Source organism: Poecilia reticulata, linkage group LG19, assembly GCF_000633615.1.
Source record: "Poecilia reticulata strain Guanapo linkage group LG19, Guppy_female_1.0+MT, whole genome shotgun sequence".
Classification (NCBI taxonomy): domain Eukaryota; kingdom Metazoa; phylum Chordata; class Actinopteri; order Cyprinodontiformes; family Poeciliidae; genus Poecilia; species Poecilia reticulata.
In genome coordinates this window covers 15,943,473-15,968,719 of record NC_024349.1, presented here as the reverse complement: position 1 = coordinate 15,968,719, position 25,247 = coordinate 15,943,473, and the positions used below count along the sequence as shown (strand labels likewise).

General features: G+C 41.9%; 2 protein-coding genes across 12 annotated transcripts in view; one reads left to right on the top strand and one right to left on the bottom strand.

The window, feature by feature from the left end:
* The window catches only part of tanc2b (tetratricopeptide repeat, ankyrin repeat and coiled-coil containing 2b), a 120,373-nt gene extending 103,436 nt beyond the window's left edge, over nt 1-16,937 (top strand). For 8 of the 11 annotated variants that reach the window (XM_017310802.1, XM_017310801.1, XM_008437287.2 and 5 more), the window contains 19 exons: nt 438-669; nt 1,026-1,195; nt 1,335-1,613; nt 2,706-2,873; nt 3,525-3,685; nt 3,879-3,987; nt 4,071-4,193; nt 4,292-4,528; nt 4,618-4,833; nt 5,418-5,511; nt 6,856-6,989; nt 7,362-7,485; nt 7,918-8,093; nt 8,216-8,348; nt 9,335-9,364; nt 10,609-10,700; nt 10,894-11,040; nt 11,218-11,318; nt 12,011-16,937. In XM_017310802.1, coding sequence (XP_017166291.1) covers nt 438-669; nt 1,026-1,195; nt 1,335-1,613; nt 2,706-2,873; nt 3,525-3,685; nt 3,879-3,987; nt 4,071-4,193; nt 4,292-4,528; nt 4,618-4,833; nt 5,418-5,511; nt 6,856-6,989; nt 7,362-7,485; nt 7,918-8,093; nt 8,216-8,348; nt 9,335-9,364; nt 10,609-10,700; nt 10,894-11,040; nt 11,218-11,318; nt 12,011-14,072 — 4,788 coding nt within the window. In that variant the 3' untranslated portion in view covers nt 14,073-16,937. Of the gene's footprint in view, nt 1-437; nt 670-1,025; nt 1,196-1,334; nt 1,614-2,705; nt 2,874-3,524; nt 3,686-3,878; nt 3,988-4,070; nt 4,194-4,291; nt 4,529-4,617; nt 4,834-5,417; nt 5,512-6,855; nt 6,990-7,361; nt 7,486-7,917; nt 8,094-8,215; nt 8,349-9,334; nt 9,400-10,608; nt 10,701-10,893; nt 11,041-11,217; nt 11,319-12,010 lie in introns of all 11 variants that reach the window. The other 3 variants (XM_008437289.2, XM_008437288.2, XR_001777631.1) reach the window with 2 other exon arrangements.
* g6pc3 (glucose-6-phosphatase catalytic subunit 3) lies at nt 15,557-22,700 on the bottom strand. Its single transcript, XM_008437286.2, has 6 exons — nt 22,169-22,700; nt 21,223-21,329; nt 21,046-21,136; nt 20,846-20,964; nt 19,633-19,774; nt 15,557-19,544 (listed from the first exon to the last, which is right to left on the bottom strand). Exons 1-6 carry the CDS (start codon nt 22,384-22,386, stop codon nt 19,202-19,204), a joined length of 1,020 nt encoding a protein of 339 aa, XP_008435508.1. The 5' UTR covers nt 22,387-22,700; the 3' UTR covers nt 15,557-19,201.
* Between the last annotated feature and the right edge of the window lie 2,547 nt (nt 22,701-25,247).

The following is a 25,247-nucleotide window of genomic DNA, read 5'->3' as shown; positions in this document are numbered from 1 at the left end:
AGTTCCCCTCCCCCCTTTTCATCTGATCATGTTTCCAGTTCGTAGCTGTGAAATGTGGCAGTTTAACACTTGACTCCGTCGTGCCACAGTCAGCTCGCACATGCGTGAGCCGACTAGGAATCAGCCTGCAGCTATGAATTATTAATAGCTAAAGCCTTACAGTGAAACAACAAGTATTATGTTTCATTATGCTGCAATCATCCACCATGAAGTTGACTCCATCCCAAATGACGGTGGAAAAAAAAAAAAAAAGCGGACTCTGCACTCACACAGCTCTAAAAGCAGTTATTTTTCAAGGTGAGATGTTCTCCTCAGCACTGATCTTTAATAAGTTTTGTAACATGCAAAGGCTAGTAAAGTTCAGGAGAGTTAGTGATGAATGCAGGATTCTTCATTTAGTGACCGGCCGTTTTTGCTCTGTACTCTGTCGCCCCCAGGTGGTGGCCTATCACTACTGCCAGGCAGATAACGCCTACACCTGCCTGGTGCCGGAGTTTGTGCACAACGTCGCGGCCTTGTTGTGCCGCTCGCCGCACCTGGTCGCCTACAGGGAGCAGCTTCTGAGGGAACCACACCTGCAGAGTGTCCTGAGTCTGCGCTCCTGCGTCCAGGACCCCCTGGCTTCCTTCAGAAGGGGGGTCCTGGAGCCCCTGGACGCACTTTACAAAGGTGAGACTCTCGTTGCTGGAAATTCTACCCAAGTAATGAAAGCATTAAAGCAGCACAGCAACAAGTCTTTCAGCATTTGTTGTGGTGAATTTTTAAGCGTTTGTGTTGGAATGCTGGTGTTTTCTAGTAAAGTGAACTTTTAAAGTTTAGCTCTGTAGCCTGAACCTCACCAGAACTCTGGTTGCTGTCGGGTCGGGTCGGGTTGGGTTTGGGCTTCTGTAGAACGTTTTTAATAAGCTTACAATTCATCGAAGACAGAGAAAACTCAAACAATTAAATTTAGATTCATAATCTGTAGCTAAGGTTCCTATAGAACAGTTTTACTAAGCAGTTTCTCCCCACTGATTATTTTATAGAGAGAAAAATCAGCTCTGAGGAGGACCTCATTATCCTCATCGACGGCCTCAACGAGGCCGAGTTCCACAAGCCGGACTACGGAGACACCGTTGTTTCCTTCCTCACCAAAACCATTCACAAGTTCCCTCCCTGGCTCAAACTAGTGGTGACGGTCAGAACGACGCTACAGGTGAAAGAACCCAGCGCTTTTAAGTCGCTGAACTTCCGCTTCTCATTTATTTCTGAGTGGATTCCAGATTCGACTTGTCGTCGGTGCATTCGGCCTGAATACGCAAATATTAACCCGAAATCGAACGTGTTGCTTGCAGGAGATCACCAACGCGCTGCCGTTTCACCGCATCTCCCTGGACAGCCTGGAGGAGAACGACGCCATAGACCAGGACCTGCAGGGCTACATCCTGCACCGCATCCACAGCAGCCCCGAAATTCAGAACAACATTTCGCTTAACGGCAAGATGGACAACACCACCTTTGGCAAGCTCAGCGGCCACCTGAAGGCCCTGAGCCAGGGGTCCTACCTGTACCTCAAGCTCACCTTTGACCTCATTGAGAAGGGCTACCTTGTTCTCAAAAGTTCCAGCTATAAGGTGGGTGGTTCAGGTTTACGTTTAAACTTTGAGCATTTGACGTCTACAAATGCGCATTTGACGCGTTTGTAGACACGTCAAATGCGTCTTAGATAGATGCTGGTTTAGGTAGAATTTTTTTCCCTGAGTACATTATATCCTTGCTTTTTGAAAACTGCATTTTCTGTATTCTGATTATATCTGTATTATGCTAAAATGTGTTTAATCTCAAGCTTCGAAGACTGAGGAAAAAACTAAATAAAAAAAAAATCAAAGAAATCTGCGAGGCGTAGAAATGCCTTCCCACAGGTCTGGTTGTGAGGATATAAAAATGTTCTGTAAATGTAGAAATTTGATTCTTAAAAAAACTGAATTTTGACCAGTGGCAGTGTGGAAAGGAAAGAGGGAGTTTAGCCACTTGTTTATTCTGCCTCCCATCGCTGTGTGCTGTTCTACCAGCTGTAGCTTTACTACGCAGCTCATGAAGGTAATTATCAACCACCTGCCATCATCAAAATGCATTCCCTTTGTGATAAAAAATGTTAGAATGACTCGACAGAGAGACGTTATGCTTTTATATACAGTGAATAAACGTTGTCCAGGTGTTGCATTTAGCATTTATAGAAAGCAAATGTGACTGTGTTTCAGTTTATTTATTATGGATTTAATTATTCTTTTAAAAAAGCCCTCCTAACAAAATAAATAAGTTACTAATTACCTCAGACAATACTTTTTATTATTATTATTATTATTATTATTATTATTATTATTATTATTTACCTGCATTGTAGTGTCACTAAAGCTTTTTTGAACAGCCAGGACCCAGCGCGTCCTTTGATTAATAATGCATTCGAAATGTTTCAGTGTGCCTTTCGTAATGAAATATTTTATCTCGCACCCCCAGACTCATTTAATTTCATGTATTCGGATGCGCTTCCAGATTCCATAAAGAAGTGACAAGTGATAAATTTACATTCTTCGCTCCGAGGAAGTCCGTGTGGAGCAGCGAAAGGCGCTCCGCGTGCAAACACGATGCATTATTCATGTTGTGCAGAAGGGATCCAAAGGAAATCGGCATTGCCATTCAGATTCTCTGCTTCCCTCCTTCCTCAGGTGGTTCCGGTAAACCTGGCGGAGGTGTACCTGCTGCAGTGCAACATGCGTTTCCCCACGCAGTCGTCGTTCGAGCGGGCGCTTCCCCTCCTCAACGTGGCCGTGGCGTCGCTCCATCCGCTGACGGACGAGCAGATATACCAGGCCATCAACGCCGGTTCGCTGCAGGTAATTTTCCTGAAAACGGCGCGTCAGGCGATGGAGACTTTATGGCTACATTCACACCTGCATGCACAGTAACGTCACACGTAGCCAGCATGGCTCAGTGTTTGACAATGTCGGGGCAAATCATGTGATTTTAAAGTTGTTTGTCGAGCACGTTAACAACTTGATCCTCATTATAGTCCAACATGGTTGTTAGTTTTTCTTCCCTCTTCCGCGTATCGGGATGTGGATTATTGAGGTTTGTTGAGTATCCACATTTCAGGTGAGTGCTGTGTACAGACACAGTTCACATTTGAAAAAAATCTGATATGTATCAGATACCACATACCCAGGTGGCCTGAGCAGCATTTGTGAAAATCCAATCCCTGTTGTTCAGACTGTCATAAAAAGATCAGACACAGGCTGCAAAAAAAAAAAATCTGATTTGAGTCACTTTAGGGTGTAATGTGAACATAGCCTATGTGTAGTAATGGTCCAAACAATCTTATGGTAGCAAAACAGACCCAAATCATTGGCCTTCCTCTGCCGTGCTGGACAGCATGATTGTGTTTATGCTTATATGAACTGGGCAAAAAAAAAGCTTTGTCTTTAATTTCAGCCCTGACAAATATCGACTTCTTCCAGCTTTAACACGTGCGTTGTGTTTGGTGGCAGGGCACGCTGGACTGGGAAGACTTTCAGCAGCGCGTCGACAACCTGTCAGTCTTCCTCGTGAAGAGGAGGGACGGTACCAGGATGTTTGTTCACCCTTCCTTCAGGGAGTGGCTGATCTGGAGAGAAGAGGGAGAAAAGACAAAGTTCCTCTGCGACCCGAGGTGAGCATAAGCGAGAGAGCAGGTGGATAATGGAACAGTAAAATCCAGGATCAGAGACACCACATGTAAAAAAACCAAACTTAAAATTAAAAAGAACTAGTTGTGGATATTAAAGAACTTAACCTCACCAGCAGTGCTGTTAGCTTTAAAAAGTACAGGAAGCACTGATGGCATGTGTTCATCGTCTCTGCAGGAGCGGACACACCCTGCTGGCCTTCTGGTTCTCTCGCCTGCAGAACAAGCTGAACAGACAGCAGACCATCGAGCTGGGCCATCACATCCTCAAAGCGCATATCTTCAAGGTGGAACGTTGTAACCAGGCAAACACACACACACAGCTGTGGTCAAGCATTGCACTAAAGAATGTTTACGTTCTGTCTTCAAGGGTCTCAGCAAGAAAGTTGGCGTCTCGTCGTCCATCTTGCAAGGTCTGTGGATATCTTACAGCACAGAGGGTCTTTCTGCGGCGCTCTCATCGCTCAGAAATCTCTACACTCCCAACATCAAGGTGCAGTGATCCATAAACGATGGTTGCGTTTAATTATAACACGCAGAGAACACTTCACAGATGAATCCCAATGCATTCCTCTTCGTATGCGTGTTTAGGTGAGTCGGCTTCTGATGCTGGGCGGTGCCAACGTGAACTACCGCACGGAGGTGCTGAATAACGCCCCCATCCTCTGCGTCCACTCCCATTTGGGCTACATGGACATGGTGGCTCTGCTGCTCGAGTTTGGTGCCTTTGTGGACGCCCAGTCTGAAAACGGCCTCACACCGCTTGCCTACGCCGCTGCCGGCGGACACATGGCCATCGTCACTGCACTTTGTCGCAAGAGAGCAAAGGTGTGTGGAGGGGAGGGAGCGGCACAATGAGGCGCGACTCTTCGATCGGACCCTGTTCATTTGGGTTAATATTTGTTTTTGTGTGAAAGGTGGACCATCTGGACAAGAACGGCCAATGCGCCCTGGTTCATGCGGCCTTGAGGGGCCACATGGAGGTGGTGAAGTTCCTCATCCAGAGTGACTGGAACGTGGGCTCACAGCAGCAGCAGCAACAGTCACCACAGGCGCAGCAGCAGGCAGCCTTCACCAAGAGCCAAGCGGTCCAGCAGGCACTGGTTGCTGCAGCCAGCATGGGCTACACAGAGGTGCAGCACATCTGCTTTTGTCTGTTACCGTGACGCTTCGCATGTCTCTTTGTCATGTGGAATTTACCTGACAGTGGTGATATTCACAACTCCCGCCTCATTTTTTTTTTTTTTTTTTTTTGCATCTTCCTGTAGTATTTTCTGTATCTTCAGGAGCGTCCATCGAGCAAACTCAGAAAACCAGAAAATTAAATAAGAAAAACATGGCGAAGACAAACGCGCACACACACTTTCCAGACTTTTACTTGTAAAAAATTTTAAAAAGGAGAAAAAAAGTGAAAGCCATGTGTCATTTTGCGTCCTCTGCACAATTGCTTGTTGTGAAGTGGAACATAAAATCCTGAATAAAATACATTGAAATTTTTCAATACTTTTGCAGTACTCTTTAATGGGTTGTGGTGGAAAGAAACTCCACGTCCCAAATATTCATACACTTAACGCATGGAAGCACAAGATTAGACTGAAATCAAGAGACTTGCACATAAAAGAGGAGAAACATGCGATTTAACAAAAAAAAGAAAATGGAGATATTTAAGTGAACCAGGATGTTAATGTGTGGCTTCTTTTGTGTTTTCCTCCATCAGATTGTTTCCTACCTGCTGGACCTGCCAGAGAAAGATGAAGAGGAAGTGGAGCGTGCTCAGATCAATAACTTTGACTCCCTGTGGGGAGAGACAGGTGGGGATACCTTCAACACCGCCGCATTACACACAAAACTCGCGCAAAAATCAATCGCAAAAGATGTCTTGACGTGAAGTCCTGCAGGAGAGAACGTCCTGGGGTCTCTCCAGACAGGCACTGTTTTTCTTTGAGAGGGTGCTTCCTGAATGCCGCCGAGAGGCAAGAGCGCTGCAGTGCGGATGTAAGCGATCTCTCTTGTTGCGTCGGCCTGCGCGCTGCTGCTGCGTCAGAGGCTGATGACGACGCAGTCAGAGGGTGTCGCTCACAAGCAGGGGGAAAGGGTGGGGAGGAGAGGCAGTCGCTCCAGGGGGGCTTTCAAATGACTAGTCTGATTGTACTGTGGCAGGGTGCTGAGAAATGTAATGCATCATTGTAACCTGCAGCTACAAAATTTCATTACAGTCTTTCTTCCCCCAGCTGCGGCGTGGAAACGGCTGTTCGCGAGTGTCTGCCGAGGCGCGAACGTGCTCTCACTCAGTCACATACTTATCATTTTGTAAGGGATGAGAAGGCCAACAGATGCTCTGAGAGCGACTCGGGGAAATGTACCCAGCTACACACCTCAGCTCAAAGGAGTTCTGCAGTAGAAAATAAATAAGCTGATGCAAGGTCATACAAACGGGGCAGCAACCGCCTTCAGTGTTAGAAACTAGGTCATGCTTTTTAAAAATCCTAATTATTATAACTGAATGAGACAAATCTCTCCTCGATTATCAGAACATCTCAAATGTATCAGGGAAGATTGCGCTTTTTCCAATGCAACATTTATGTTTTCCGAAACATTTTTAAGTTTAAAACCATTCATCAGAATATAGTTCAAAAGCTAATTTATATTGGTAATTCTGTATAGCCAGCGTGTGACAAACTGAAAGCAGCTCCTTTGGTGATCATAGCATTAAAGTCCAATAAGAAAACAACTTTATATTCCAAAATACATTAATGACTAGGCAGGTGTCGAACAGCATAAGGTCTGTGCTAAAGAAGCTGGCTGCGCAAATTTCTGTATCCCAGCATTATAACGGAAAGCTAAGTGGAAGGAAAACTGAGAGGATTGAGAAGCAAAACTCATTCGGGAAAATTCACAAGGAATCAATTGAAGTCCAATCTTCACCAGATGAGATGATAAATGTTCATAAGTGTACACGCCTCGCATAAAGCAACTTCCCAGAAGTGTGTCAACGCAGACAACCAATCTTTGGAAAGAAGAATTTTAGATGGGTTGTAGTGGGTGAAGCATGTAACCTTATCAAAGGTAGAAAAAAAAAAAAAACCAACAATGATGCATGAATTTCCAACATTACTCTCTTGTTTCTCGTTGGTCTGTGTATGTCTTGCCATCAGCTCTGACGGCAGCCTCGGGTCGCGGGAAGCTGGAGGTTTGCCGCCTCTTACTGGAGCAGGGCGCCGCCGTGGCTCAACCCAACAGACGAGGCATTGTTCCACTCTTCAGCGCCGTCAGACACGGACACTGGCAGGTCGGCGACAGCATTCTCTCACTTTGTAAACTTCCATCTGTTATCTGTGATCCAAGTTTCCCAAGTTGCTAGTTTTGATTTTTGGTTAGATTTCTTATTGATCCGGGTCGCCGTCCATGCTGTTATCCTTGTTATGCAATCTTGCAAAAACGAAAATATTTTCCCATAAGACTGAACATTTCCTTGTTTTAAATTTGAAATGTATTCAATTAGTTGGTAGGGACAATGCAAAGTAATTACTCACTTTTCTAATTGACTATTTTCCATCAGCTGTTCCTGGACAAATGAAAAATGTGTCTAAACGAACTACAAGTCGTTAAGTTCAAAGTTTAGATTGTGAATTTGATGTATTTTTTGTTTTTGTTTTTGCAGATTGTAGACCTCCTTCTCACTCATGGAGCCGACATCAACATGGCTGATAAGCAGGGCCGCACGCCTCTGATGATGGCCGCCTCAGAGGGACATCTGGGAACGGTTGAGTTTTTACTCTCCCAAGGTACGTAGTCCCAGTACAACGTTAACGAACTGGAAGATGGCAGAAAACATTAGCTTGATGATGCTAGTTTTGCCTTTACTTTCACCATTAGACATTTAAAACAACCGAAAACTAGACAAAATAGGCAAATGTTTAAATACTCAGCACGTATTCTGTATAAGCTGAGTTGAAATAGCGCAAAATCTGAAGAAGGTTGTAATGTCCCCCCAAAAAATGTTTGAATAAGAGATCATTAATATTTTTAAAAAAACATTCACCAGTGGTTATAACTTCAGGATGAACTTTTGGCATGGCTTTGAAATGAGAAGTGTTTAGTAGATCGGTATGTTTCCACCAGTTTCAGTAAAACTATGCATCAATTAGAGAAACAATGAGCATAGTTTCAGTTAATATCAGTCAAATTAAAGGTGCTGCTGCTGTTACTTTTCCCAGGAGCTTCTCTGCCTCTGATGGATAAGGAGGGTCTGACTGCACTGAGTTGGGCCTGTCTGAAAGGACATCTGCCCGTGGTCCGCTACCTAGTGGAGAGCGGCTCTGCCACTGACCACGCAGACAAGAACGGACGCACGCCCCTCGACCTAGCAGCCTTCTACGGCGACTCTGACGTGGTAGGAAAGATACAAAAATTACATTTTTAACCAATTTGCTCTCATATATCTACTGTATTGTGTCATTTACGTTGGAATCAGTTTTTTTTTTCCAGTGTATCAACTGTTTTTTTTTTTCCCAGGTCCAGTTCTTGGTCGACCATGGGGCCATGATAGAGCACGTCGACTACAGCGGCATGCGGCCTCTGGACCGAGCAGTGGGCTGCAGAAACACGTCGGTGGTGGTGGCCCTGCTCAAGAAAGGAGCCAAGATTGGTAAGAAAAGTTCTGAGAGACTGAGGAGCCTTTTAGTGAGGCGCACCATGGATGCAGCATCTTTGGCATCATAAAGGGAATGTTTTAAGACACAGTGCATCGGAGAAGTACTTACAGTCCTTGGACCTTTTAACATTATGGCCCTTTACAATGTTTTAAACTAGTAGAGACATACTTCATAATTGTTGATCTTTCACATCTAATTTGCCTACACTAAGTTTGTAGTTGACAAACTTGAGAAAACATGAAAGAGTTTGAGGGGTACGAAACAAAAGTTAAAGTAGCATCTTGGCCAAACATCCTGCAGTGCAGTTGGAGAATGAGCTGCATGGAAAGGTTACAAACTGTGACTCCGTAGATGAAAGTCCTCCTGTTTTTCCTCTACATGCATCTTTCTCTTTGCTGTATTCTGTGGCAACAAGCCATGGACTCTACCCCCTGCTTACTGCTGCCTCTTCTCAGCTATCTATAGCTCTGATGTGTCTTTTTATTATTATTATTATTAGTATTATTATTATACAACTGTACTGCTGTTTTTTTTGTGTTTTTTTTTTTTGCTTTCCTCTTATCATTTTCTCTCAGTGCCTCTGTCTGTCTCCGTCGCTCTTTTCTCTCTCAATCACATCTTCGTTCTCCATTCCTCTGCAGTTACTCAGAGACAGGTTGTTATTAGCGCCTGCGGTGTTTCTTTTCGGTATCTGTTTTTCTTTTTTTCTTTTTTTTTTTTTTCTTTTTGCTGAGGCACTTACCTCCTTCGCTTCTCACTGCTGCTTGTGTTCCTTTTCTCACCTCTCCTCCACAACATCCACCACCACCACCACCTCTTCCTCTCTTTCACCCACCTGCTCTCTCTCTTTCCTCTTGCTCTTTTTTGCACTCCCACGCCACTATTTTTCTCCGGCAATCCCGTCCCCACCCACTCACCCTCTACCACCTCACTCTTGCCTCCACTCCAACCCCCTCCCTGCCTCTTTCACCGGCGCCAGGATGTCAGACGCTGCCCAGTCGGCCCCGAGGTAAAGCCAAGGCTGTCGACCTCTCACCCTACCAGGCATTTTGACAGCTCTATCTCCTCTCTCTGTGTTGTCTGTGTGGTCCTAAGTGTCAGCAGGCGAGCTTAGCTACCAAAATCCTTCTCAAACTGACAAATAATAACATGCAAAAAGGTATTAGCTGTGACAGTGGCGAGCTCGGGATTGTCTAGAGGTAGATGCTAACGCCAAAGTGGTTTCATAAAAGCATGCCCGGCCTCCAGCCTGCGACATCATGCTGAAATATCCTCTCACCTCGCAAATGCATGAACAGGAACACGCATTACTGCTTACGTGGAAGTGATTTCCCCAATGTGCATGTGTTTGTAGACTGCAGTGGAAACCCACGGTCATCCTTCAGGTGTGCCTTCTGTATCAGCCTGGTTGTTTCAGCAGCATTTGTCCTTCAACCTGCAGCTCAGTGGACAGTTAACATCTACAGATCATCCCCACCTCACATCAACTCTGCTTGCCGTGTGCTGTTCACCACACCTGCACCATGTCTGCTTGTGCAAGTTCTCATATAGTTTACATCGGTTGGTGTGTGTATATGTGTGTGTGTCAAAAGCTGCTTTTGCACAGATACAACACACACACACACACACACACTAGTTGGCAACAAATCCGTCCGCTGGGGTTTTTTTTGTTGTTGTTTTTGTTTGTATCTGGGTTGTTGTTTTTTTTTTTCATGTGGAAGCCAGCTTTCTCTTACAGTGCTGTAAAATACCGCCCCCCACCTTATGGATCTCCTCTATTGTGGCTGAAATACAAGATACGATTTTCAAATGATGATTTCACTAATTCTGTTTAGAAGTTTGATTTAACCAAGTTCTGTTTGCATATGTTTGATCCATTACACGACATGAAATCTTTTTTTTTTTTTTTTTTTTTTACCGATTGGACTATTTTTATGGTTGCTTTCAGGAGCCTTTTAAAAATTGAGCAATTGGAAAAATATTTTTGACTGAAGCATGAAGTTCCAAAGCGAGGTCACATTGAGGTTTTAGAGCAGATGTGTTTTATCTTTCCTCTGCATTCGATTGCCTGTGTTCTCTCTTCCATTCCCCATTTTTGACTGTTGTCCTGATTCTTGTGGTCTTACTGTTGTTTGTGGTGCGTCTCCTAGTTAAACTTTCCTTCCTCCATCCCACGCCCTTTAGATTTGTATTTAGCCACCTGTCTTTCTCACCACGTTTTTGCTGTCATCCTCTCCGTCGTGTGTTGTGCAGGTCCAGCCACGTGGGCCATGGCCACCTCAAAACCTGACATCATGATCATCTTACTCAGCAAGCTCATTGAGGAGGGGGACAGCTTCTACAAGGTTAGAGAACAAGAGTTTCAGTCTAATGTGCATATTTCATCCTTTGATTTAAATGTTTTTTCAGATTATTATTCTGCAAATTTGAATAATAATATAAGTAAGACTCACAGCATGGCATAGAAGCATAGGATAGGACACAAAATGATACTGTATGGATGGAAGTTAAAAACTGTGGGGGGTTTTCTTCCAACAGAAGGGGAAGGTGAAGGAGGCTACTCAACGTTACCAGTACGCTCTGAAAAAGTTTCCACGTGAAGGCTTTAGTGAGGACCTCAAGACATTCAGGGAACTCAAAGTATCACTGTTCCTCAACCTGTCCCGATGTCGGAGGAAAATGAATGTAAGTCTGCCATTAATCTGCTCTGACTAATGGAGAAGTACCCAAAATGGCTGAGATGAAAAGCATAAAAGAGTCAACGTACTGGGATTTAACCTCGTGCAAGGTCATTTTGTATTAGTCATTTCATGTTTTTAAGGCAGTTTGTCACATTTTTTGTATGCATTTCAATCTTTGCAGGACTTTGGGATGGCTGAGGAATTTGCTACCAAGGCACTTGAACTGAAACCAAAATCGTATGAGGCCTATTATGCCAGAGCACGTGCCAAACGTAGCAGCAGGTACCTCTCTTCATCCTTCTAAGATCCAATGAAAGGGTTTTGTCGTTTGCAGTGTTTTCTCTCAGGCACACCTTATGCATCTAATAAAACCTTTGATTGGTAACGTTGTGTGGACCTGAGACCATACTTGTCGTTGAAAATGATCATAGAATTGTCTATTCGTAGTATAATTTATGTCAATTGTAAAGTAAAGCAGGTTATATTGTATATTAAAACATAATATGTTAACGTTGTAGTCAAGTCAAGTCAAAGTTTATTTTTATAGCACATTTACAACAGCCTCAGCTGACCAACGCACTTCACAACAAACAATCATCACAGATAGATAGATGACAAAATAGAAATAAAATCAAGGTTAGTAAAACTAATAAGACAAAAATAATATTGGGAGAGATACCAAAAGCTAATAGCATGAATAAAAACCAGACAATTTTGAAATTTAGCTGAAGCTAAAACATTTTATTGTCTGTTCCAGTTTAATTAGCTTGTGATTGGATCAGTTGTTTGAAAATTACTTCAAAATGATTGGCTCTCAAAAATATTTCCCTGGCGGGTACAAAAAGGAAGGTGCGGAAAATATTCTTCACCATCTTCATTTCTTGTATTATATTTTTGAGATGTACTCATACTCTGTGTGTGTGTGTTGTGGACCTGTTCTCTAAAAAAAAATCAAAATTTTGTCTTGTTTTCAGACAATTTCCTGAAGCCTTAGAGGACCTAAATGAAGCCATAAAACTATGTCCAAATAACAGAGAAATCCAGCGACTCCTCCAGAGGGTGGAGGAGGAATGTCATCAGCTCTACCAGGAAGAACACCAGCAGCAGGACATGGAGTTGGAGCCTCCACCCTCACCTCCCCCAACACCCCCTCCAGAGGAGGAGGAGTCCTTGTCCCTGTCCATGCCTCTTCCCCCTCCACCTGAGCCCCGCCTGGAGGACATGGAGCCTGTCCAAGACCTGTTTGAGGATGAGGACTACTTAGAGCAGGAGCTGGAGGCAATGTCTTTGGCACTACCACCTCCAGAATCTCTCACCAATCCGTCAAGTCTTCCCATCATACAAAGCCCACCTCTCTCCCCCACACACCCGGATCAGATTTATTTAACTGGGGGCTCACCCATGGGCCAGCCTTATGAATACCTCCCAACCTCCTCCTCTATGTCCTCCCCAACTCGAGGTTCATATCAGCCCCCATCGCCCTCTCTCTCTCCGACTCATCAAAACTCCCACTACCGACACAGCCCTCCTCACACTTCCCCAGTGCACCAACAGTCCTACCGATTCAGCCCACCTCCGATGGGCAGTGGGGGTCAGGGGATGGATCACCAGAGCCCACCGCCTTCTCCTTTACGTCGGGCTGCTCAGTACAGAGCTAGTCCACCGTTGGAAACCGTGTGCTTGTACAGATCGCAATCTGGGTCTCCGGTGCGATACCAGACGGAGCAGCTCCCTGGACGACCCAAATCTCCCCTGTCCAAGATGAGCAGCCAGCGTTCATTCCAGCTGACCTCACAGCCGTCAATATCCTCCCAGCATCACCAAGCCCAAGGTCTTCGCCTCCAACCCTCTATCGCCCAAATCGTCCGCACAAACCAGCCCAACGTCTTGGGCAACAGCTTTAGCGGTCCAATGGGCCACTCCATTGGCGGTCGCTATCAGGGGGGCTCAGTGGATGTGGAGAGCCGCCTGGTGTACCAGCCGTCCCTGGATGGGCGGTCCATGCCCCAGGTCCAGGCCAGCCTCAGCTCTGGGGCCCTCTGTCAGCACGGCGGCCGAGGAGGGGTCATGGAGTCAAACCTGTTGAAAGATGAGCTACCCCAGCGCCCCTCCTCTGCCTACCGCGCCAGCAGCGGGGGACCAGGGGGCATCCGTTACAGCCAGACACCTCAGATAAGCCGCAGCCAGTCTGCAGCCTACTACCCAGTCTCTGAACACGTACTGGAGCGTGCAAACGCCATGCCTCCCTGTCAGCTGGGCTCTCCTGAGATCCCCCACATGGTGAGACGTCCCGTGAGTGCCAATACTACTGAGATGAAGCAGCACGTGCCCACCCCCAGGCCTCTCATCCATTCTCAGAGTGTAGGCCTGCGATTCTCCCCCTCTAGCAACAACATCTCGGCTGGGTCTACTTCCAACATAGCTCAGGCCTTTAGGCCCTCCGCGTCTATTCAGCAGATGGAGATTCCCTTGCAAGCCACATACGAGCGCACCTGTGATGACATCTCCCCGATCTCTCCCTCTCAGAGCGGCGGTCTGTATCAGGGCGAAACCACCCGCTCCAGGAATACGCCTTTCATGGGGATCATAGACAAGACCGCTCGGACTCAACAGTACCTGCATCAGCCCGGACGGTCCAGGCCCATGACCTCCATGGATTCTGCTATTAGCCCAACCTCCCCTGGGCAGCTAGTCCAGCAGGGCTCCACCTACAGTCCCCCGGCATCTCTGGGTAACATCGCCTACTACAACAAGACCAACAATGCCCAAAATGGACACCTGTTGGAGGAGGACTACTACTCCCAGACGCAGCCCTCCTCATTGGGAAAGCTGGCCAACGGATCCCGGGGCACTGGTGATATTCTGGAACGGGTCAGCCAGGTGCCCACCTACCCCGACGTGAAGGTGGCGAGGACTCTGCCAGTGGCACAGGCCTACCAGGACAACATGTACCGCCAGCTGTCACGTGACTCCCGGACCCAAGGCCCTACATCCCCCATCAAACCAAAGAGACCATTTGTGGAGTCGAATGTGTGAGTGGGCAGTTTGGACTTTGGTGTGTCAGTAGAAGTGARGGTGGAAGAATATTTATCTAAAAAAAAAAACACAAACAAAAAAAATGTGACATGTGATCTGTGTATGTGTCATGGACAAACTCATGCAAAAGAACTCTTAAAGAGACACAACTCCAGTCAAAGAGAGAAAACCACATTTAGGCTTTTAGACGCAATCCTATATGAAAAAAAAAAAAACATAACTGATACTGAAATGATCATTTCATCGTCATCATCATAATCTGCACACAGGCCGAACAACAGAAAGTTTCTGAGTTCTCATTTCATTCTTTGACCAGTGCACTTCCAAGACTTAGAGTGGCACAACGCGACCACAAGTAACCACCCCAGATGGGACGGAAAGAGTGACCGTGCTCCTCCTCATCAGACTCTGCTCGTGGACTCTCTGCTCATCTTCTGTTCTTTCAAAGTGTGCTCTTAACCAAGATTGCTGTGTAGGCTCTATTCTATGTACTACAATATTATCTGTTCAATACTGTACATTGCTCTGAAAAAGCAAGAGGTTCTACGACTCAGTACTTAGAGAAAAATGACAATATTTATAATTAAGTTATATATTGTACATAGAAAATAAAACAAAGAATAGTTTGCATTTTAAAGTTTATTCTGTTAGCCCTGCTACTGTGTCACACTGCTAGTCGTGTGGAGGTGGAAAAATTGACCAATGACAAATGAGGGACAGACAAGCTTTGATACATTGTTGTTTGGAAAGATGCAAGCAACTGCTTAAAATCGCAAACTGCTTATGATTGAAGTTGTCGATTTATTCTTTGTGGAGGGGCTTAAATTGATCAGATGTAGACCGCATGTTTTACATTTCTGCTTCTTTCTTTTTTTTTTTTTTTTCAAACGCAAAAGAAACAAAACAAAGGATTGGTAATATTTCCCAAAATGAAACTTTATTACAACAGGTTGATAATTAAAATGGTCAGGCTGCAACTTCTGTGTGGATTTATGCATGCTAAAAACAAACAGGAAAAAAAATCTACATTTTATCTTTTACTTGGCAACATATCTGTTACAACGGGTTTAGAAACGTATACTCAGTCCTATATGACTGTTTGGTTATTGTGACGTTAAAAAAGTAGCCCATTTTCAAAGCTTTTGCATAACGAAATTAAAAACAATATATTTTAGGGACAAATTGTTTAATAAAAAGGTGCAATAACCTAAATAACCTGGTGGCATATGTGTGAACACCTTTAAAGTAATTCTTTGAGAATCTGTTTTTTGTTTTGTTTGTTTTTTTATGACTGCATAGTGTTCAGCATTCTTGGCATTAGTCCATTCTAAAAGTTCTCTAAATCCGTCAGATTGTGAGGACATCCCTTGTCCACTGCTCTCTTCAGATTTTATGTCTGATTTAGTTCTGGATTCTGGCTCAGCCGGTCCTTAAGAGAAGCAACACCCTAGCAAAGGATGTGGTCCAAAAGCTGAAGTTTTTTGTTTTTTTTCCCCCATTAATCTACAATGTTTTGCTGCTGGCTTTAATGTTTAAAGTCATCTCTTGATTTTACCTTTTTTTTCAGACTGGAAGTAGTAACATTTTGGAGTGGCCAGAATCCCAACTTGAATCTAATGGATTGAGCTAAGTATTAGGGTGATTGCAAAGAGAACTTTCCTTACTCATCACCAAAGATAAACCATGAAAATGTCAGTGGAAACATGCAAAAAGCTGCTGAGCAATTATAAAAAGACTTTATTTGCTTTAATGCCAATGAAAAGTTTTCCCTTGCCTTGTTTTCCATTTTGGAGTAAAACGTAAATACCTTTAGATGGTTGTTTCCCCAAGATGATACTCGGTTTAAGTTTTTTCTGCCAGGTTTAGGGATACCTTTGTACAGTGAGATCCCTTTATAGATTAGCTAAAGGATCCAAATGTTAAACAAATTCAATATAATTGATTGTTGTAGTGAATTTCAATAACACTGAATGCTGAAATTGAAGAGTCCAAGGAAGCATTTGTCTAAAGCTGAACACACTTATGCCACCAGGATTTATTGATTTTAGTTTTTTTTTTATTATTATTATTTTCAAACAGATTAGCTTATTTTTCTGTTCAGTAGAGAAACGTTTTGAAAAGAGACATTTTTTTAACGTAATTAAAAACCAGACTTTTCTAAAGAGTCACTGTAGATCCACTGTCCATAGAGCCATTTGGCTGCAGTATGTTGGTTATTCGTTATTAATTAGTGGCTCCAGTTGTTGGAATTACAGAACAGAGATCTGCTTTGATTGCAATACAGCGGTTTTGCCTAAGTTAACGATGAGTAATTAACTGGAAGTGTAATATTGAAAGTACAATTGAAGTTTGGTTCTGTCCCTCCTTCGAAATAGTGACAGGTTAGTGCTCAAAGGTTACAAGCAAGCAAATGCATCTCCCCACCACCCCTCCTCCTCACCAGCTCCTGGTAAACATTTCTCCCTCTTCTACTTTATTTTCATGATTTTTTTATTTATTTTTTCCCCCCAGCCAGTTCTGCCCTCTGAATGCGTCTTACATTTTGAACTAAGGGTGCACTTTATATATTTTATCTACTTGGGTTGTTGCTGCGCTTGGTGAATTTGGAGAGCATGGGTGTGCGTCCGATGCGGCCAGACTGTCAGAGATTCCATTACTGTATAATTTTTCAGCTTGGTGGTGAGTGACGGTATGAGGAGAGAACGACGTTTTTAAAAACTGGCGAAGATGTATAGACTTTCTAGCACAAGCTGTATATAGTGGTTTAGATACTGCGCTCGATCCGGCTCGGATTTGTGGGTTTGTTTGTTTTTTTTTGTGTTTTGTTTTAAAGGCCAAATCATGTTTCACCTTGTTCCAAAAAAATAAAAACCCAAAAAAAGCCTATGTAAGAACAGCTTCTTAAATGCACAAATGTTGGAAATAATAGAAATCTGCTGAAAGAGAATAGAATAATTATAGACTAATAATAACAATAAAGCTTGGTATTTTCTCCAGAATCTCCATATTTGGAGTCATCGTAATGTGGAATAACAAAAATAGTCACGTTCTTGTTATATTTGAGAAAAGTTATAGGCTTTTTTGTCTGTAGCTTTTTTACTTTGTGATGTCAGATAAAGATGATCGACAGAGAGACCTCCTCCTCGTCTCCTGTTTCAACAGCTACCAGAGAAATGAAGGTCAAACTGTATCATACCTAACTTAAACAGGACTTGTTCGGTTGCGGGAGTCCAAGGGCGTTCGAGTTCGAGCTGTACGTGTATATTAGTTTGCTGTAAATAGTCCGATGCATGTTCTATTCTTTCCATGAAGCTCCAGCAGAAACATGTATAGCAGTGTGTGATACGGTGTCGGGAATTAAGATAAGGAGACGGCTGCTGTCCCCGAACTGTCCTCATCCATTCTCCTTCAGCCTCACCAGAACGAGTAAAAGATTTCCTTTATTTTAGTTTTTAAACGTATTTGCTTGCTGAGCAGAGTTCTCTTGTCTGTAAATGTGAGCTTTCAGATCGCTGTGATAAAAAGTTTCATTAAAAATGTTAAAAAAGAATGTGTTTTTATCTCATGATAACTGATTGTAACATGTACAGTCCAACCTATGTATTAAAAAAAAACATATTTATAAATGGTTATAAACTGAAACACGTTATGCATGTCGGTCATTTATTTTTTGACTTGTCAATTGCATAGATATGGTAAAAAAAAAAAAGATGTTAATCCAACGCAACATGAAACAGAGATTTTTGAACAATGTTAGCAATTCTTTCTTTCCATACTCTGGAGAAAAAAAATCTGGACTCAACCCTCTTAAGGATCTTTAAATAGAATTTTTAATTTGTAGAAGCAAAAATAAAAAACATTAGAACATCTTGATAAATTTGAATAACATTGACAAGTGTTTCCTCAATTCAAAAATAAATCTTCCTATCAAGAAAATAGTGTTAAGACTTTGTGGATCTGGATTAATTAGCTACTTTGAGTATGTAGGAAGGGATTTGACGGCCAAGGAATGTTTATTAGTTGGCTCTCTAAAGGATTTTCACTAAATAGTCCGGAAAGAAGTATTTATTAAAAAAAAAAAAAAAAACAGGTGTTGAACTGCACAGTGAAATATTTTTGTTTTTGTATTTTTGTAAACAACTGAAATACTACAGTTTAAAATGGCACAGACTCGGATATCTCGACCACTAGGGTTTTTAAAAAAAAAAAAAAAAAAAAAAGTGATTGAAATCTAACGTTTGACACATCTGGTGTGTATGAAAGTGCTTTCAACTTTAAACAATTTGACACAACTTTAAGTCGCCTTATGTGCATGGGCCAGTGTAAGCTACATTAAGGAATACTGAGGTTTTCAAATGTAATGGTCTTGAACTATCCATGAAACATTTCCTACAAATTGAACTACTTTTAATGAGATGCCAGAAAAAGTGCATAAGGTAGTTCCTCCTCCCGTTGCAGCTCACTGCAGAAGAAACAATGCTACTTTTGAAAATATTTATGTTTTTGTTCCAGAAACAGAGAAACAAAAAGGTCCCACAATTGGCTCCGGAAAATTGCTAATGCGTATTTATTACGCACACATACGCTTGTGTGTTTGTATGTGTCATACATACGCTATTATCATTACGTAATAAATTATGCAGTAATTTATTTTTGCTAAATAAATTATTGCAACTGTAATAAACAACATACTGGATCATAGCAGCAGGGGGAATAATTGTTCAATTTGCAATTTTTGACTTTCACTTTTAAGAGCTGTAAAACAGTGGAAACCTGATGTCGGCCCACGCACAATAGAGCTGGTTTTTGTTTTTTAACACTTAGAACACCAACAAATCATTGAATACAAATTTGGAAAGCGTGAACGTTCTCTCACAATCGCCACGAATGAGGCAAAAGTGCATTGTCAAAGACGAAAATATTTTGACAGGCTAAAAATAAAAACTCTTGATCACGTCACTTACAACAAAAAATAAATAAAAATACCAGCATTCTTTTTTTGGTTTCTGTTTAACACCATTAAACAGAGAACTATATCTGAAATACAACATCATTTAAAGTTGGAACCTTCAGAAGTAAGAAGAGTAAAAGACTCGAGACAACTTGGACTCATGTGAAGAAGTGCCTCTCTAATCCTTTTTCATTTTGCGTATGAAAAAGTGAACCAGCACAGGACTGACCGCCATGACAGTCAGAGGCACCAGGGTGAACTTGACGAAGACCATGCAGTAAAAGAGGTCCTGTGATTTGCCAGGGAACGGCAGGCTGTACACGAGGTACAGCCCAATGAATGAAACAGCCAGAGACAGAGCGCGGTGATTCGTCGACGTACACCATCCGCTTTGATTCCAGTTCTGGGCCAGCCCCAGACCAACAAGGGTCCCGCAGTCCCGGGCCAGGGCGGAGAACGGGACTGTGTCCAAGCGGACCCACTCGGCACGGCTGCACCATTTCTTCGCCAAAGTGACAGTCCTTTAAAATAAGCAAAAATAAAACCCCATGAGACAGGATGCCTCTCGTCAAAGCATTGATTTATGTTCCATCAGTTTAAGACCCTCACCAGAGGAGATCAATGCCAACCAGCTTCAGGCCAACATTCAGAATCAGAGCACTGAACAGCATTCCTGCACTGAAGCTGACGAAGAACAACAGGGGGCGCCCTTCTGGCACTCTACGGCCAAGAAAAATCCCCAGAAAGATGCCTGGAGACGATCAGTTCAAATAAGTAWGAAAAATGTGTAACCATGACCTCTGTCAGTGTTTTCAGATTCTTCAAAGGGAATTCAGATCCTTATAGCGTTTCTACAGATTTCCCATGCTTTTACATAATCAATTTTCAAGCATTGTTTATAACATTCAGAATAATTCACTAGAATTATTTCCTTCGTTGAGTTTGGTAATCACAAATAAAATGTTGATAACCTCACCACTACAGGTGGCTGTACAGAAAGAAAGCTTATGAAGAATATGATGGAAATATCCAAGAATCATCTTCATAACATTATAATTCAATAACAAAGTGTCTTGAGTCAGAGGCTTCTTGAGAACCTCTGTAACAAAGACCAGTACTGGAGATCCTTCCTGCCTACAGCCATTATATATTATAAGACCAAAATTATTCATACTGCTACCAGACTAACATCTTAAATTTCATTTTAATTGTCCCTACATGTTTTTTCTCACTATAATTAATATTAACACTCCAAAGTAGCCTTTGAAAAATGCCCGTCTTATTTTCTACCAAAACCTTTTTTTTTTKGAATAAAATCAATTGTTCAACTGTATAAAGATTATTTGAATAAACATAGTTTGAGGTATTTAATGTCCGTCTGCGCTTAATAAAGTATTTTGGATTTGAATGGACATATAAATCAGACCCAGTGAACTGGTTTAAAACTTTTATCTTGGTATCAAAAAGCCAAAACAGCTTTTTAATCCATATTTCAGAGCTAAAAAAAATGGATTGGATTTATATGTCAGGAAATCAAACACCAAAATAGTCAGAGTTGGCATAAAAAAAAAGGTTGTGGCAAATCAAAGTTCAAATAAAAACGATTTATTTCAMACTCTACTGTCATTTAGCCTAAACTCATCCAGACTTGGAAATTGATTCAAATTCCACTTTTTAACACTGTGTTATTATTAATGAGGCCAGAGAAAGAAAGATGCAAATAAATCAATCGAAATGCCTTTAAATTGTAGGGTTTCTGCACCATAGGCAGGTGGCATTGCTGTAAATATATCAAGCATGTGTGATAATTCTGTACTCAGACCTGCAATGATTCCAGTAACAACCTGGTGAGGAAAATGAGCAAGGATAAAGATCCTGGATAGTCCAACTGAACCCACCAGCAGCCCGTAAATCAGATAGGGAGCAGCTGATATCTCCCAACTGTGGACAAAAGACAAGAAAAACAGTTAAAACTTTTGCGCTTACTCCTCCTTTCGAACATACTTTGTTYGTTTTGTTTACCGGTGAGTGCGGGAGTGCAGAAAGGAGCTGAGAGGGGGCACCACAACCCACCAGACTGCAGCAGTCACCATCGCGTGTCCTGACGGACTGCCTGAGAAACGAACACCAAATCTGGAACTCTKAACTCCAAATGAAGGGCGCTGAATACGACTTGGGTGTGTTTAGTTTTTGCCTCACCTGGGCCGGTTTCACAGGTGCATGGAAACTGGAAAATTCTGGGCTTTGTGATGAAAAATAGTTGACATTCGCCAACCCACCAGAACGGCCTTTCTCCAAACAGCACCCTAGGAGAAGTCAAAAGGACAAAAAAAAAACAGAACTCCATTGGGACTTATGGTTGATCAAGAACAGGCAAGAAACAAAACAACTGGCATCTTTTAGTTGAAAAAAGAGTTACAAAGCCACTTCTATCTAACGTCTGCATACAAAATTGAGATTTTTTTTATTTATTATTATCTCAAGTTTTTGGAGGATTTTAGACTTTCACTTAAATGTTTGTTTTCATTCAGTTAAAAAAAACGTTTTGAAAAGAAGCTGGAAAACAAAAGCAACTGAAAGCTTTCAGTWTCTACAAGAATAWTCAAACTAAACCCCACTAAATATTASCTTRCATAACTATTATTTTAATTTAATKTATTATTTTATTTAGCTGTTGCTTTTAYTCCAGCCACTTAMTACTTTTCTTTTTTGTTTGTTTGTTTTTAAAATATTTATTTTGTACGATATCAACAGCTGTCGAAAATGAATTGCAAGGAAAATTGAGTGTCTCAACCAAATGCCAATCACAACATGGAGTCGACACTGACGTACGTATGTGGCGTTAAGTGTCGTTAAGAGTCTGTTCCCCTATGTTTATGGTTCCACTACAGTCTGTTCCGCCACGGACAACATATAGAGTAGGAACTGCGGTGTTGTCCCGGAAGCTACAACGTCTACTAAAGTAAAATACAAGAGAATCTCAAATTTTATGTTAACCAAAATGTGGAGACATACATAAGAATGGAGAAATAAGTTACGCCGATTGTTGTACAARACGAAAATCAGATGCTACATATCCACATATTGCACCTAAACTGTAAATCAAAAACTAAATTTGTTATTTTACCTGTTTCCACGGTCTTACCATTTAAGCATCAGGTTTAACCACTCCGTCAGGGCCGAGACCCACAGCACCGCAACTCCCAATCGATTAGACACGAAATAACTTAAAGGGAATAGGAACAGAAATCCTACTTGAGGATCTCCGAAGTGAGTGACGGTGAGCCAGAACTGCTCTATGTTCTTTGTCTGCTGCTGCAGACATTCAGCCATCCAAATACCCTTGGTGTGCAACGCCTCCATTTCTACGGCGTCTTTTAAAGTATATTAGATCGGTAGAAATAATGACTGAAATTGAAATCTTCGTGTGCTCCAGATGTGTCGTTCGTGCCCGAGCCAGCTTGACTGGCTGTGCGAGCCAACCGTGAAGAAACGGCATAAACGTTGTGATGATTTGTTCTAATGCGTCAAATTCTTTAACAGTTATATATTGGCCGGTGCTACTCTTTTGAAAAATACTTTTATGGTCTGGATGTGTCCCTTTTGAACACGTTAGGTTTTTTTTTAGATGAAGTGATCACACTGAACGAGATCCCAAAGAGGTCCCTGAATTCCCATGATGAAATCGCGAGGATGCGATGCGGAGAAGCCAGGGTTGTATGGAGAATGAAGAGTTCCAAATTACAATAAATAAATACTGTAACTCATAAAATAATTGTTTAAATGTGTCATGAAATTTGTCATCTGCATGTGTCTCAATTAAATGGGTTGAGTTCGTTTTAAAAGCTAGTTAGAATCATTTCATGATTTAAAACATGGTTTCTGTTCCTGTGCTGAAACCCATCTTACATTAATTGAAGCCGTAAACKTTATCCAAGAAACACGACTTTACATTATCTGGGCTCTTTGGGGTTAAATCAGCGAACATATAACAGGTTATTGTGTGTCTGAAGGCAGATTGGAGTCGAATTTATTTGTTTTATTCCAGTTCTTCAAATGCTAGTTTAGTGGTGGCGGAAATGATTAGTTTAATAAGTAATATAACAAATAATATAAGGAATATATTATGTATTAATATTATAATACAATATTATTCATATTATATATATAATAAGTAAGTTTGCCACCAATAATATCAAAAGTAGGAGAATCCTGGAGTCAATCTCCATTTAAAATAAAAACCCATAGCCTGGGGGTGGGGGGATAAAGCCTGGTGGCCCGCCAGGCTGACAAAACACTGGTAGAAACTCTGACTTCTGTCTATATCTCTGGTCGTAAGCAGGAACCCTGTCTATATCGCCATCTCTAAATAGRAACATTCTGTGTTTATATCTCTAAGCCATCTTTGGGCTGCTCTTGGTCCGATTCCCCACCTAGGACCAGTTTGCCCTAGCAGACCCAACCCAAATAGAGGCACAAAGCCTCAGACGGCTCCTAGGATCACTGGGACACTTGAACCCCTCCACCACGGTAAGGTGGCAGCCCAAAGAGGGGAAAAAACAAAGCCAGAAACAGTTCCCTGCTCTGAACTGAACTGATCTGGAGAGAGGCCAGAAGGTGGCGCTCTGGTGTTTCTAACTAAACAATCAGTTTAGTTAGAAAACAATCAGTTTAGTTAGAAACTAAACCTTTTTCCAACTAAAACGTTTAGTTAGAAACTAAGCTTTTCGTTTTCTCAGTTATTTTTCTCTCCACAGAAGCTACACCGGGCCTGTTGCTCTGATTAGTTGTGGTTGCTTCCTGGAAAAGGGCGCTGGCTGACATGATGCTGCCATCGCCTAACCGTTGTCCCTCTCCTTTTCATTTGAACATGGAAAGTTCTCCTGAACAGTTGACCTGTTGTTGTGTCTCTGCTCTGTCTTCTCTCAGCTGCAGTCGGTCRTGGCAGATGGCTGCTGGTACTGAACCCGGTTCCGGTTCTGCTGTTTGTTTGTTCCTGTTAGAGGGGAGTTCTTCCTCTCCACTGTCACAACATGCATGCCCTGTATGAGGGACTGCTGTGAAGCCAGCGACTCAATACAAGCGATTTGCTGTCGCCCCCTGCTGGTCAGGGGAGTGAATGCCATGAGTAATGATTCCATGCAATCTGTTGGGTTTTATTTGGTACAAACTTTTGAAACTGCTTTATAATTAAGTGAACCTAATTAATTGATAACTTGGATCAATAGTAATCTGACTAAATTAAAATTACATTTCGTAAAATGCCATGAAAATAACATTGTTGTGAATTAACATTATTATAAGCTTTTAACCTTTTGATCTACTTTTGGGAGCCTTAATGTTTTGGTATATTTTGGGGGTTTAAATGCTTTGATATCTAGTTTTGGGGTTTTGAACTTTGTTGTATTGGTTATTTGGGTTTTTGCTTGTTTTTTTTATATTGTTTATAGTTGGGGCTCATTTGTTAGTTTGAAAGTGCAACTTTATATATTTCCAATTCACAACAAATGCCATCGACATGCACATTGAAGTAATTTTAGTTCAATCACATGTTCTCCAATTGCTAGTACAATAAACTCAGTTGATTTTTAAAGTTTTATTAATGTTTTCTACATTATACCAATTACTATGGTTGGGCTTAATTCTCTTTTATGCTTAGTCTTTAGTATAAGACAGTTCAGGATGCAACCCCTTGTGGATTTAAATAATCCCTTGACTCCTTTCAGAGCCTGAGATTTATTGCCGATGTGTTTTTCAGAGAAGAAAACATTTCAAACCCATTACATTAGAGCAGTAAACTGTCATGTAAAGAAGCATGTTTTTGTGATTGCTGGTTCAATACAAACACAAGTTTCAGGCAAAATGGGAAGATTTCTAAATTAAAAGGTCCCGTTCCATCAATTTTCCGCTGGTAAATCKGTAAATGTAACCATCAAAAGCCAAATAACAAACTCATGTGTTTTAAAACTCAAAATGCACATTTCACTTTACGAGTTTTTGTTACCCAGACTAAACATTGGCTAAAACAAAAACAAATAYGTGAAGACTCATTTATACTGACCTACATATGGAGAATTAGCTTTCTCTGATATACATTCTGATATGCTTATGTTTTTCCGGTTTATAGTTGAGGAAATTCAAGATAGGTGTTTGTGCATATGACAGGAATTTTTAACTTCTGATATTACTGTCTTTAAATAAAGGTACAACCAAAAAATTTATTT